General features: G+C 41.2%; 1 protein-coding gene across 1 annotated transcript in view; it reads right to left on the bottom strand.

Annotated features, from left to right (window-relative positions):
- Positions 1–13535, bottom strand: part of LOC311026233 (CXADR-like membrane protein) — a 50540-nt gene extending 37005 nt beyond the window's left edge. Inside the window, exon 1 of the mRNA XM_084029642.1 lies at positions 13487–13535. Within this exon, the coding sequence (XP_083885768.1) occupies positions 13487–13520 (34 nt within the window). The 5' untranslated portion in view covers positions 13521–13535. The remainder of the gene's footprint in view (positions 1–13486) is intronic.
- Between the last annotated feature and the right edge of the window lie 268 nt (positions 13536–13803).

Genomic DNA, 13803 nt, shown 5'->3' with positions numbered 1-13803 from the left:
CCAGAAGTTTCAGGTGAACCCTGACGTGTCAATCAATCGAAGCCTCATGCTGGTTAGACAGGACCAATGAAAGCCATTCAGCCTCATAAAGGCTTGTGACTGGAAGATCACCAGTTCAACCAGTGCTTGCCCCTCCCTCATCACCATCTCTGTGGTGCCTTTGAGCAAGGCCCTGACCCCCAACTGCTGCAGTAGAGCTGCTTAGTGGCCAGTAAGTGAGACTGTGGCTGTACTGGGCAGCTTCGAAAATTGAATGCGTGTAATAGTGTGATTGTTGTCAAGGCAACGCTGCTCAAAGTGAAACATCCCTGAATAAATAAAGGTTACTTAAACAATAAATCACCCTGGAACACTAAACCAAAATGAACAAGTGAGCAGAAGAAAATCAATAAAAAAACTGCTGACAAGCATGTTAACTATTCATTTTTTGATCCTATTAGAGAGAGCACATGGGGGATTGAAGGGGGGAGGGGGGCCCGGGGTCTGGACCGCTGCCAGTGATGCCCACGAAGAAGAATTTACATAACAGCAGTAAGTAAAAAGGGTCTTAATGTACGATGAAACCCTGGTGGACACTGCTTGCTTTCTGTTTTCCACAATGCATAAAACAATTAATAATGCATTTTACATCATAAAAACAACCAAACGCAGTCAACAAAATATGCTTGGCTTTTCAAACAGACATGTGCTGCTGAGGCATTTTCCACCGCTGATGCACCGTTCAATATAGACTTATTGACACGCAGAATGATAAATGAGGTCCATTATTGCTACAATTCCCTTAAGATGAAACACACGCATGTCCTTTTCAACCCACCTAATGCACTCACACTCACACACACACACACACACACAGTTAGTTAGTGTTGTGGGCACAGGCTGCAGAAACGTGCTTCCGTGATGCCAGAGTGGACTTGAAGAAAAAGATGGCTTTCCTGCAGACTGGTGTGCAGCTCTGCAGGTGTGTGTGTGTGTGTGTGTGTGTGTGCAGAGGTACTCCGTACTGACGGTGCAGAACAGGTGAATGCCACCGAGGAGGAAGCCAGCACTGCAGAGGTTGGCTGCAGGGAGGAGGAGCATGAGACGAGGGAAATGCAGCACATTAAAGGCATCACACCTGTAAAAAGCTCCGTCTCCGTCCATGTTCATCTCTGTGTGTGGTGTTCATGGCTGCAGATCGATGAGTAAAATAGCTAAACGGACACTTTATTAGTTCATTAACAACTGTTGCACGCTTTGCAGTGTATAAAAAAAAACATTGTGAATAATGAGTAAAGTTTTCACCGACCATGTTCATTGATAGGAGAGGCACGTAGGTGACCCTGAGGAGATTCATGACTCCACAGCAACACATGCTGCAGCAACTGTGCTTTCTTTCTGTTGGTCCCAGTTTAGTGTAGACTATTGTGAGAAGTGTGAGCTTTCCACTGTAAATGCAAACACTGCCGTTGCCGGGAAACTGCGCATCATTCCCTCTCTCTCTGTGCTCTACATTAAACAGTGCATTTAACATAATTTATACTCATATTTTAGTTTGACTTGCTCACACTGAGTATTCTGTAGTTTTTGCCTGCATAACTGTTTGATTTAACATATTTACTTGATCTTTCTGCATTTGTAATACAGGTCTTTGTAATGGGACCGTGCCCATGTGCATTACTGCTTGGTTAATTAATTTTGGGGGTTTGAATAATAGTATAAAGCGAAAAAGTGCACAATACAAAATATATATATTTGTATATGTGTGTATTGGTGTGACGTGGCAGGAGGATTAGAACCAGATTAGCCATGAGCGTTGCCTCAGGGTTTCATGGGCATTTTGAGGGATTTGTTGCAGAATAAAACATCTTTTTAACTTTTTTTTAACAAATTGCAATTTTTTCAGGCATAGATTTGTAAAGACATTTCAGGAGCAAAAGGGTTCAAACTAAAGTTAACGACAAAGGTCACAAGGGTATTCTCTCTCCTCTACCTCACTCAGTGATGTCTCCATCATTATCAGATGTTTTTTAGACAAGTAATGATTCAACAAAAGCACATGATGTCGGAGACGCTGTCCACAGATAGAGAGAGAGAGAGAGAGAGAGAGCAAGCGTCACCTTACATCATGTCAACAAACCCCATAGCTATCAGCTGTGATCCAGATCAGACTGGAAACACTTCAGATCAGACAGACAACAGAACCAACAGGAAGTAGGAAAGTTTCAGGTGGTCTCCATCATGTCAGCCTATTTAGTGGTTAACTGTCATCTTGATACTTTCTCATTGTTTGGCCCTCATGATGATATTGTCTCGAAAGTGTGTTGCACAATACTGTAATTATGTGAATATGAATCTACAGTAACGCAGTGATTTGTCACTAAAGTGTCACATGTATACCTCTTAGCTGTGTTTCGGAAAAAAACATCACCAACGTGTCGCCTCACAACAACATTTTGTCCAACACCGGTCTGGTGGTGGAATGTCTTGTGTCGTTGGTCCCATCCACCTCCCCACCGTAACTATTCTTTCTCAATATTTAATACTACATAATGGAAAAGCTCAAAAACACTTGTGCATGAGCAGAGGCCCTTCCTAATGGCAAATACCTGGGGAAAGCAGATGTGTCTCCTCTGGTAACCTTATTGGTCAAATCAGCCACCACTTCGGCACATTGACAACCAGAGGAATGAAATCGCTGAGAACTGACAATGAAATCCTGTTTTTAATCCCGTTTGTAAGCTTGTGATCTGCATTCTTTTATGGAAATTATCTTTTACGCTCCGCTGTGCTGTGAAACTTCAAGACAGCGACCCAATTACTTTCTAGCCACTGGTATGTCAGTCCTCGCGCTGCAGCCATTAGTGTTGACATGTTGGAGAGTGCTTCTGGCACCACTGACGGATAAGCCAATGTGCGCGTTATGGGGGGACAGAAATCCAGTCTGAACGTCTTTGCTGCCCTCTGCACAATGAACACACATTTCTCTCCATTTCTAAATCACGGCACAAAGAAGCAGCGATGGCCGTCCGTTATTCTCTCCTTGAATGGGATTACAGCTTCGAAGAAGAATGAAATGACCTGGAATATCTGGCGGGGGGAGATTACCTGGAATTGAATTATTTAAATGTGTGAATGCAATTTGAGATAATGTCCTTGGCAACACACTGACCATGCTAAACAGACATTTCTTATGAGGTCCATGAGAAACAGTCAGCTTCACTACAACATGTCAACTGATCAAACTCTCCGAGAATTAAAGCTTATTTTCAACCAAAACCCAGATGGGAAAACCTCGAGTGGAGAATTTTCAATGTTAAAAGGAATATGCAGCTTATTAATGCTACAGTTTAAAAATAAATATGATGACAATAATAATAATAATTCCTCTGCATTCAATTGTTTTCTCAGCTACTGAATGAATTTAACTGTAAAATATGCATGAAGGAGGTTGGAGTCAATCTGGTTCATTAAAAAATTAGGTCCTTTTTAAAAGCGACCTTGTTGTTTGGACCACAGACAGTCTCTGATTTCTCCACATAATCTGGTCTGGTCTCTGGACTAATGTGAGCTACTGTCTAGACCTCTGAAAATGTCAGGAAAGGTAATAATTGAAATGAAACTGTATGAATTAAAAATATACATGGTATTCAGTAATCTTGTGTCTCCTATACTTGATATTTAACTTCATACTTACAACCAGATCACATTAAAATACATTTATTTAGACTAATGTAAATCCTGGATGTGAGTTTTTACATTTTTACTGCTGCAAAGTTAAACCGTCCTCTTGTGGATCCATTCAGTCGTCTAGCAGAGCTGCACACACATCACTGCCCCGCTGTCACACATCCACTCTTATTAAAACACAGCAGGGTATCACCATTCATTTAGTACCGGTGGACCTTATAACACTAATCACATCCTTAACTGTGGATCCCTTTTGTTCTTCTTCCGGCTCTTGTAAATTACAGGTGTTTTCCTAACACGACACAGCAAACAAAGCCCAGGAAGGTATCAGAGCAGTACGGTACATTTGATTGCAAGCTTCGCACACTGCAGTTAGGCTGTCAGCCTGCATGAGCGCCGAGGTAGAAAGGCCAAGAATAGACACGAGAGAGACGGCAAGCAGGAAGGAAGCACACCTGTATTACGACCAACACGTCCGCAAAATCTTCACAGAAATATGACTCTGTTGCATTTACTTTGTTGGGATTACTTTAGCATTAGGAAAAGCACTTTTAACAATAATGTTAAAGGTTGAGGAGGTGATTCTATTCAGAAACACTTTCTGCTATATTACTTGAATCCCTGTAACATACCGGCAATGAATATACTAAATTACATAAAAAACAATTAAAAAAAATATCATCTGTGGCCGTGGCAGGGCTGGAGTCCGGAGAAAATAATTGGACGGCCTGCCTGTCTGTCAATACTTACTTCCTGATTGCACTCTGCCGATCTCGAGCACTCGTTTGGTGTTCTGGGGGCGGGACTTTGAACAGAGGTCTGAACGAAGAGGGCGGGGCTTTGAACAGAGGTCTGAACGAAGAGGGCGGGGCTTTGAACAGAGGTCTGAACGAAGAGGGCGGGGCTTTGAACAAAGGTCTGAACAAAGGGGGCGGGGCTTTGAACAGAAGCCTGAACGAAGGGGCGTGTGTTTTTCAAATGACATACTCTGCCTTTAATGTCACCAAATACAGAAACACAATAATAATTTCATGACATGATTCACGACATATGTTATAAACCATAAACGTGTCCTGCTGACTGATCATTTATTTTCTCTGTTGAATGGAACTGAACACCAGTTCCAGGGAGTGCTTCATCCTAGGGTTTCATCAAAAAAAGAAAAAGAAAAAAGAGCCCAGAGCAGTATTTCAAATGTTTCTATGGCAACAAAATCTTGACAACATGTCACCACTCTAACCACTGTTGTGGGTTGTACTTACGTTGTATGATGAGATTGTCACCGCACAGCCAATCTGTCGGGGCAAACAGTACGGTGATACCCGTACAAAACTCACCAGCTGATTTGCTCCCAGTGAGCCTTTCTGTCTTTGTTATGATGGTTTCTGTCTGACAGACACGACCAAAACACACTTCTCCTCCGTCTCCTGCAGTGAAGCACCGACGCTTTTCTGAAAAGTTAAACGTTTTTCAACTTGAAGTGCTCGGAGCGGCCACACAAAATAGGCGGAGTGCTCAGAAAGATGCTGGGTGCAGCGCTTTCCCTCCAGGTGGCCTCACACGCTCTCTGCTCACTGAGAACAATAGAAATAAGATGCTTGCACCCAGATAAAAGAGCTAGACACAGGCCCTTTAGCTGTAACTGACCACAGACCCTGGTTAATTCCACGTTGCCGTGTGAATGTGTCCCAGCTTTACATGTTGACAGAGGCCGCCTGAACGCACCAGTGAACGTCACATCATGGATTACAGGATTGAGAGGGCTGCAAAGGAAACACACTGCTGTTCTTAATTCCAGACCAAATAAGACTACGTTTCTGTGAGCGTCAGTCGGCAGCTCTGACATAAGTGCAAACTTCAAAGGAGGCTGATGTTAACCTGCATTTAGGGAGGACATACTGAGACCTGTTTCAGATAAAACTCCAAGATAAGTGTCCTCCGAGTCTGGCTGCTTATTTCAACTCTAATGATTTACATAAGCCGTCGATCCGTGAGCGAAACGAGCGGAAAAAAAGAGGGAATGCAGGAGTGAGAGAAAGAGATGGAAGCTGAGTTTGGCAGCACACGAGCATCAGCTGAATGTGTGACTTGATCAATTCATTCTATTAGATTTTCATTTCCAGAGGAAATATGTGCTTCTTTGCTGATACGCTGCAGCCAGTGGTTGTTAATGGAAAAGCAAATCATTCAGTGCCACCGCAGCTCTCTGAGACATGACTAAGCCTATTAATTATATCTGCAACACCACCCATATTAATTATATCTACAACACCAACCAATTTACATGAATGTCTCAATACAGCATGGATCTGGTTGTATGTGCTGCTTCACTCACAGTTTGTTTCTCACAGCTCCTCCCCGTGTGAAGTGGAGGTTTTTGCAGCTCTTTTGACTTGTGACACAGAGGAATTACAAGCGTCACGCACGCAACAGATCCATAAAGATACATTCATGTTTTTTGTAGAAGGCATGTACAGTATATTCACATATAGCCCAGCCTGTTCGATGCTCGTTTGAGGAGAACCTTTCAGACAGCAGACGCGCCCTGCAGCAATGTTGTCAGCTCGATCAGATATCGTTGATTTCCAGTGTCAGATAATATCTGCATGTCAAGTCAAGACTGCACACACAGGAACAGGAAGAAATTACATTTAAAGCAGCGCTGATCCCAGATGGTTGGCAGCATCTCGCAAACATCTCCAATCAGATGTTCCTGAACAGACCATATGAACATTTCATGTCACAGTTATCCTGAATAATTACAATTCACAATATTATCCCGAAAACATAGGATCACTTTATTTTGTTCAGAAACAAATCTGTTTATTTAAGAAGCTCCTTAGTGGAAAAACAATCATAATCTTAAACAATATGATCATAAATCAGAATGTCTCCCTGCATAAAAAAGGATAAATAAATCAAAAATGTATTTTTGTATGCTGTATTTTTTTAATCAGGCTTTACGTTTTGCATCTCTATGATGAACAGCTGTCTCAAGTCACTTGCGACCATATTTACGATTATACCGATAATTGAAATTCTCCACGATCAACGTGTATTTTATTGCGACCCGTGATGAATCCTACATCGACCCATCTCTACTCCTGACTGCTCCACACTCATCCACCAACATGATTGCTGTCCTTCATGAATATTTACTTCTCGCACACAACTCTGCACATGAGCGTAGTGCTAAATCACTGCAGCACAATCAGGGAAAGAAAACGCACCCCCATGCATTACTGAGCAGCCTATAAATCTGCAGGATGGCTGGAATCAATATTGCAAGACAAATATTTTGGAAATGAATATCAAGCTCATTTCTCCCAGTGAAAACATGGAGAACATGTGGTCTCCATTACAGCAGGCTGGAGTCATACAAAAGCCTCTCTCAGCAGCTGGGCGGAGAGACGCTTCCTGTCCTCCATCCAGTAAGTCAGACGTCTAAAGTCCCAGAACTCAGCTTTAAAAAGCATTGCACTCCAACATGTTTAGCTCTGACATTAAGAAGAAAAGGCATTGTCATGTAAAAAAGCACACGGTAGAAAGGTGTAATAAATAATAAATGATGATCCACTACTTAAAAATTCATTTACAGATCCAACCAAAGTAGAGTGCTCCTAACTTGAGCTGGTAAAATCTGATCTCATCCCTGTAAAAAACTCTCCTTTCCTCGATCCTCTGTCGGGGAATTATCAGTGTGCTTCATGCACTCAGTTCAATTTTACACTTTACAAGTGACATTTTTTGTGTTTGTAAACAGCGTTGACTTACCTTTTTGGGCGGAGCCAAACTATGTCAGAAAGTGGCAGTTCTGTAGAAGCGCATGTGAGCTCTAAAAATCACAAAGAATATGGACCATCTGGATCCTTCTCAGATTATTGGACTGGTTTTCCAGGAGAAGATGGGCTGTCTGACATTAATATGCTAACAAATATTAATGTGGTGAGTTTCCTGAGTTGTACTCACTGTACAGATCCAAAACCCCAGTATCTACACAAAAGAACAACCCAGTATCTACACAAAAGAAAATACAGTATCTACACAAAAGAAAACTCAGTATCTCTACAAAGGAAAAAACAGTATCTACACAAAAGAACACCCAGTATCTACACAAAAGAACAACACAGTATCTCTACAAAAGAAAAAAGCAGTATCTACACAAAAGAAAACCCGGTTTCTATTCAAAAGAAAACCCAGTTTCTACACAAAAGAAAATCCAGTATCTCTACAAAAGATCAGATAAGTACAAGCTCTCCAAATAGAAATCACACAGACACCACTAACTATCTCTGTCATTTTTATTTTCTTCAATCATAGAAGTTCTTGCCAGTTGAAGACACGCTGCCACACATCATGGTTCCACCTCATAGTGAGACAGGAACGACCCCGTAGTACTGCAGTCATTACCTTTTTTTCTCTCCTCATGCTCTCCTGACAGACTCACACCTTCATCATGTGTATCCTTAATCTTCCTCACTAATAAATAACATTCATATTTTTTATATTTTTGAATGCAACACCTGAAGCTCTCTGTCTGCAAAACAACTGCTTTTATAAATGGATTGCACAGCTGGTTTAGGTGGACGGAGTGAGAGGGGGGAGTGAGATGGGGAGTGAGACGGAGAGGGGGAGGGAGAGGGAGGGCGGGGGAGGATGTGAGGGGGGTGAGAGACGACGTTGTCACAGTGATTTCTGTCAGCTAGCAGAGATGCTCAGTAAGAGGAAGTTCCCCCCTGCTGATGCACTAATTAAGACTCTCTCTCACACATGCACACACACACACACACACACACACACACACATACACACAGGATCACGTCATGTGTCAGAATGTTTACAGGTATTTCTGTTATTGCTCAGGAGAGAATATAACACGACTCAACTGAGAATTCCTCTCATTCTAAAATTAAAATCCTAATCATGTCTTTCTGCTCACTTAGTGTGAAGATGAACATTTGATTATTTCTGGGCATTAAAAGAAACAAAGACCTTAAATGTTGGCACAAACTGAATCACTGGAACGTAATTGTAATCTTTTATTGTGAAATCATTATGCAGAATCACCTGTAGATTGGTTTATTTGATTTTACTGTATGTTCTCTACAAGAAGCACTCTAAAAACTGACATTTGTTGTTGCTCTTTAAAGAATTATTCCAATTCATTCCTAGTTGTAACATGGTACTCACCATGCTGCTACTCTCAGTAGCATCAGACCACATGTTGTTGGAAATCATAACCAAAACTACAAAAACTGGAATGATTTAGTAGACTGTTAAACTGACCACAACAGTGTTACAAGGCATTCCCCATTGCATTGAGTTTTAAGTGAAATATTTAACTCTTTTAAATTACATCCACGGTCATAGTGTTCACATATTTAACAATATATGCAAAAAATGCCTTTTTATTTTTACATCAAAATATTTTCTTCATGTAAAAAATATGACATATTCTCATGTAAGTTACTACCAAACAATTTCCTCCAATATCATGACCATGCATGGGACAATATGAACATTTATTTTGAAAATGTATCCTGGACAAAATAATTATGATCGTGATCCAAGATAAAGTCCTATATCATCCCTTCTCTAATCATGGCATCCATCAATCAATCAATCAGTCAATCTGAGACTTTTAGCATTAAGGGCGGTGTGTGTGGAGCCACGGTGCTCTATAGCTCCATATCATGCTATATTCTGAGCCCGCCCACTTTTTAGTGGTCCTATCAAATGCAAAGGATTTAAATCCCTCTACTCCGTTCAAATAATCAGTTTCATTTGTGAATATATACAGTGGAGTGTTCTGTTTCTGTTTCATCATCTTAAACCGGGACGAATAAAAACCAAAACCAGCTTCACACCACGCAAAGTAACTGATGAAATCATGTATTTACTGCGTCTTGTGAGTGTATCATGTGGTATATTTAACTGGTCGTTCTTTGCTCTGACTCATTAACGTGTATGACGTGACAGGCACCGAGCGAGATGCTGGCGAGAACGCAGTCACAGCCAAGGTGAATCTGGACTGATACAAAGAAGAGATGGCATGTGGATCAGGGAGAGAGAGAGAGAGAGAGAGAGAGAGAGAGAGAGAGAGAGAGAGAGAGAGACGGGGGGAGTGAAGTCCATGGACACTCTTGTCCCTCATCACAAGGACCAACAACAAATCTAACAGGGGTGTGAATCCCCAGAGGCATGCACTTCAATACAATCTTATCACCACATTTAAGTCACAATATGATCTTTTTTGTTTAAAACAATTCATGCTGAGTATTAAATAACATATCATGACTTATTTCTTTTTTTTCCCAGCTGCAAATGGCTGTTTTATCTAATTAGATGAAGTTTTCACTCAGTTCATCTCCCTTAAATCATTCTTATTGCAGCACAATGACATAAATGTTGCATTGTGCACCTGACAAAGTGACCTTACAATCTTACTATCCATCTTTGAGTCGTCTCTCGCCCGTCAAAGTCACCTATACACAGCAGAAGCAAAAAGGAGAGGAAAAGAGAGAGGGATGAAGGGCAGATTGTAGATTTGAGGCCAGAGCCCTGCAAGATGTCACATCCTAACCTCTGGCACTGGAGACTTCTGTCATCTCCACACTTGACAGATCCTTCGGCCTGCCGCCGGTGATCTCCTCTATATATAGAGACAAGGGGACAGAGACGGCTGAGCTCGTTCTTTGTGTGATCAACTCTGTGCAGTGCATGTCAGGTGACGGGGGATGTATATCCATGATGTTTCCATGGACTGGAGGCACAACAAATGAGTAGCGTGAAGGTAGGGCTGTCGCAATGACCGCAGCATTGGAGATTTTTATTGCATCACAGATGCATCACAGTTGAAATCTACACAAATTTAAAACTATTTTGTCTCACTGAGCACAAATTTAACTAATGTATTTCAGTTGCCTGCACCATGTTTTTTTCCCTGTCATTCAGGATGACATACGACACAAAAGTTAGGTTTAGAAAAACCATCACACATCATCACTAGCATTTCCAAACCTAACATTGGTTTTGTTGTCTGTTTCACAAACTGCCATTGGAGGAGATTGTGTTGGCATTTAACAATAAACAAGTATTTAATTACATTTAATACTCTAAGTTGTCATTTAAAAAGCAACAAAATGCTTAATTATAGTTGAAGAGGAAATCTGACTCATACAACACTAAAGTAAAGATAAATTGAGTAAGTTAAGTAGTTTGAGCTGATCATTATCACTGCAGGGGAAATCCCTAGACCACTACAGCCATACATAAAGGTTACCTAAAAAGTGTACTAAAAATACAGCATGAACTCAAAAACAAAGGCGTAAAGGAGACAAAGCTGCAGCATATACAGCGCATATATATCCAGCCCAAAGAACACAACAGCCTCATTTCTTGATCATCCCCTCAGCACACAGATCTCACAGTCATTCATTCAGTCTTTCACAGTCGGTCTTCTTCGGGCTAGTTTTGCTGTTTTCAGCAGGAATGATGGATAAGAAAACGCGTCCTATAAAAAGGCTTTTAATGTATAATACTGGACACGGTACTATGTTGATTTTCAAGGTCGCAGGAAGAGCAGCATGCCTTGTAAATCTTCAATCCTGAAGTGAAGTCGGCGCTGCCGTCCTCAAATAAGCTGTCAGTTACGTATGTAATGCTCAGCGGCTACAATCTCAGAAAAAAACACAACTGCTTTCATTGAGATTCAAATCTAATTGTGACTCCATCCGAGTTATTCAGCTGCATTTAATTTGGGGCAAAAGTGAGGACAAGTTTTCAACTGCGGCATGAAGGAGGCGCTGCCATGAGGTAGAACATGCTGTTTTTGCCATGGCCTGTCGAACCTCGCTCCCATAATGCAACTAATGAAAGCTCCCATCAGCCATGGACAACTGGACTAATTGTAATGTCATGGCTCTGTGCTGTTGCGACGGCTGAGGATGCGCTAACACGTGTCTGATGCATGCTTACTCACTCACACACACACACACACAGGCAGTGGAAAACAACAACGCACATTTCACAGTGAATCTACTCATGATGTGTTCTGACAACAAATAAACAAAACTTTGAAGAGCTGAAGAAAAAAAATTCCTTTGCACCAAACAAATATGTACTGTACATGTATACTCTAGGGTTGTCACGATACTAGAATTTCAATCTTGATACTGATACCCAGGAAAATACTTGATACCACACCAACAGGGGAAAATGACAAAAAGAGGCGGAATTTTTTAAATAAAGATTAGAACAATACAAACAACATCAATAAGTATATTAAAAGTTGTCTGAAATCGTGCAAAAAAAAAAAAACAGTAACATAACTGTAGGGTATTAATATGATGAATATTTTTCAAATAGCTCAGGGATTTCTGTGTAGATAAAATGATTCTGTGAACCTTGGCACACCTCTTCCAACCGTGCCAGGGTCGAGGAAGTGTACTGAGCACTCAAATCTAGTCTAGTCAAACAAACTGGACTTTGGGGCTCAAACGTGCTTGGGCGTGGTAGATGTTGTTGTCTAAACCTAACATTGTTACGTTGTCTAAACCTAATGTTGGTTTAGTTGTCTAAACCTAGCATTGGTTTAGTTGTCTAAACCTAACATTGTTACGTTGTCTCAACCTAACGTTGGTTTAGTTGTTTAAACCTATAGCGTTGGTTTAGTTGTCTAAACCTAACATTGGTTTAGTTGTCTAAAGCTAACGTTGGTGTTGTGTTGTCTAAAAGTAACATCTGTTTTGTTGTCTAAAAGGAACATTGGTTTTGTTGTCTAAACCTAACATTGTCACGTTGTCTAAACCTAACGTTGGTTTTGTTGTCTAAACCTGACATTGTTACGTTGTCTAAACCTAACAATGTTACGTTGGCTAAACCTAATGTTGTTATTTTTTGTCTAAACCTGTTGTTTTTTCTGTCTTAACCTAAGTTGGCATTGTAGTGTAATGTAATCATCAATACTGACATGATGCATCATGGTACATTTATGTAAGTCGTGTCCATGAACACGAATCAATAGATTTTACTTTGTGATTATTTCACAAACTGCCGTTAGATTGTGTTGAAATATAAGACTTTAGATAATATATAGAATTGTCATTGCAGAAAAAAAATACTGTACAGAAAGAACTATAAAACTTGATCCTAGTTTTGACGGAAATCTTAAATATTCTTGACCCTCTGAGTTGAGGAGCTGAAGAAGAAAATGTCCTTGAACACTATGCGTCATTCATTCAGAACAGAAGAATGTCAGCAGTAAGTAACTCCAGTTGTAATGACAAAAAACGCTCAGTATCAGCTTTCAACACCTTAAAGGGGTCAGACCATGCATGACCACTTCATTTACAAAATATACCATTCTGCATCACAAAAGTAAAAGGACATAACTGTAATATATCTATAATATTCCTACGATAAAATACGAATACGAATTATAGACCACAGAACATAGTGATTGTCAATATAGTGCGTTTACAATTAGGCCACCTTTTTGTATTTAGTGGTATAAATATTAAAGGGTATGGACTCACGATTCTCAGCACTGCATTGTTTTATAGCCTGCATTACAGTTCACACGTTACTCTTTGAAACTACTTCCCACAGAGTTCCAACTCAACTCATATAATACAACTTGTGTCCGATAACATTTTATAACCTGTATGTGCGCGCACACGCACGCGCGCACACACACACACACACACACACACACACACACACACACACACACACACACACACACACACCTCACAACCGTCTTCTTCAGCATAAAATCAGTGAGCAGAGCCGCAGCGGGCGCGCGCATTGAACTTACCCAAGAGCAGAGTGGGGAGCGGAGAAGGAGGCATCCCGGCGTCCAGCAAGGACAAATCCCAGCAGGACAGGAGAGCCTCTCTACAACGTGTGTGTGACTGAGCGGATGGACTTCACAGTAACTACAGTGAGACCTGGCGGAGCAGGGAGGAGGACCGCATGTCTCCAGAACGCAGCGCAGCGTACAGCGTCAGCATTGTCATTCATCCCAGCGCAGCGGCATCCTCTTCATCCGTCCCTCTGATCAGCAGCAACGCGGCGTCTCCTTGAGCTCACCCTCAGCCTTGTGCGCCGTGTTTCCCCTCACGCAGCCTCCCT

This window comes from Eutrigla gurnardus (assembly GCF_963514095.1).
Source record: "Eutrigla gurnardus genome assembly, chromosome: 15".
In the NCBI taxonomy this organism is placed as follows: domain Eukaryota; kingdom Metazoa; phylum Chordata; class Actinopteri; order Perciformes; family Triglidae; genus Eutrigla; species Eutrigla gurnardus.
The sequence above is the reverse complement of the archived record's forward strand: the minus strand, read 5'-3'. Positions and strand labels throughout refer to the sequence as shown.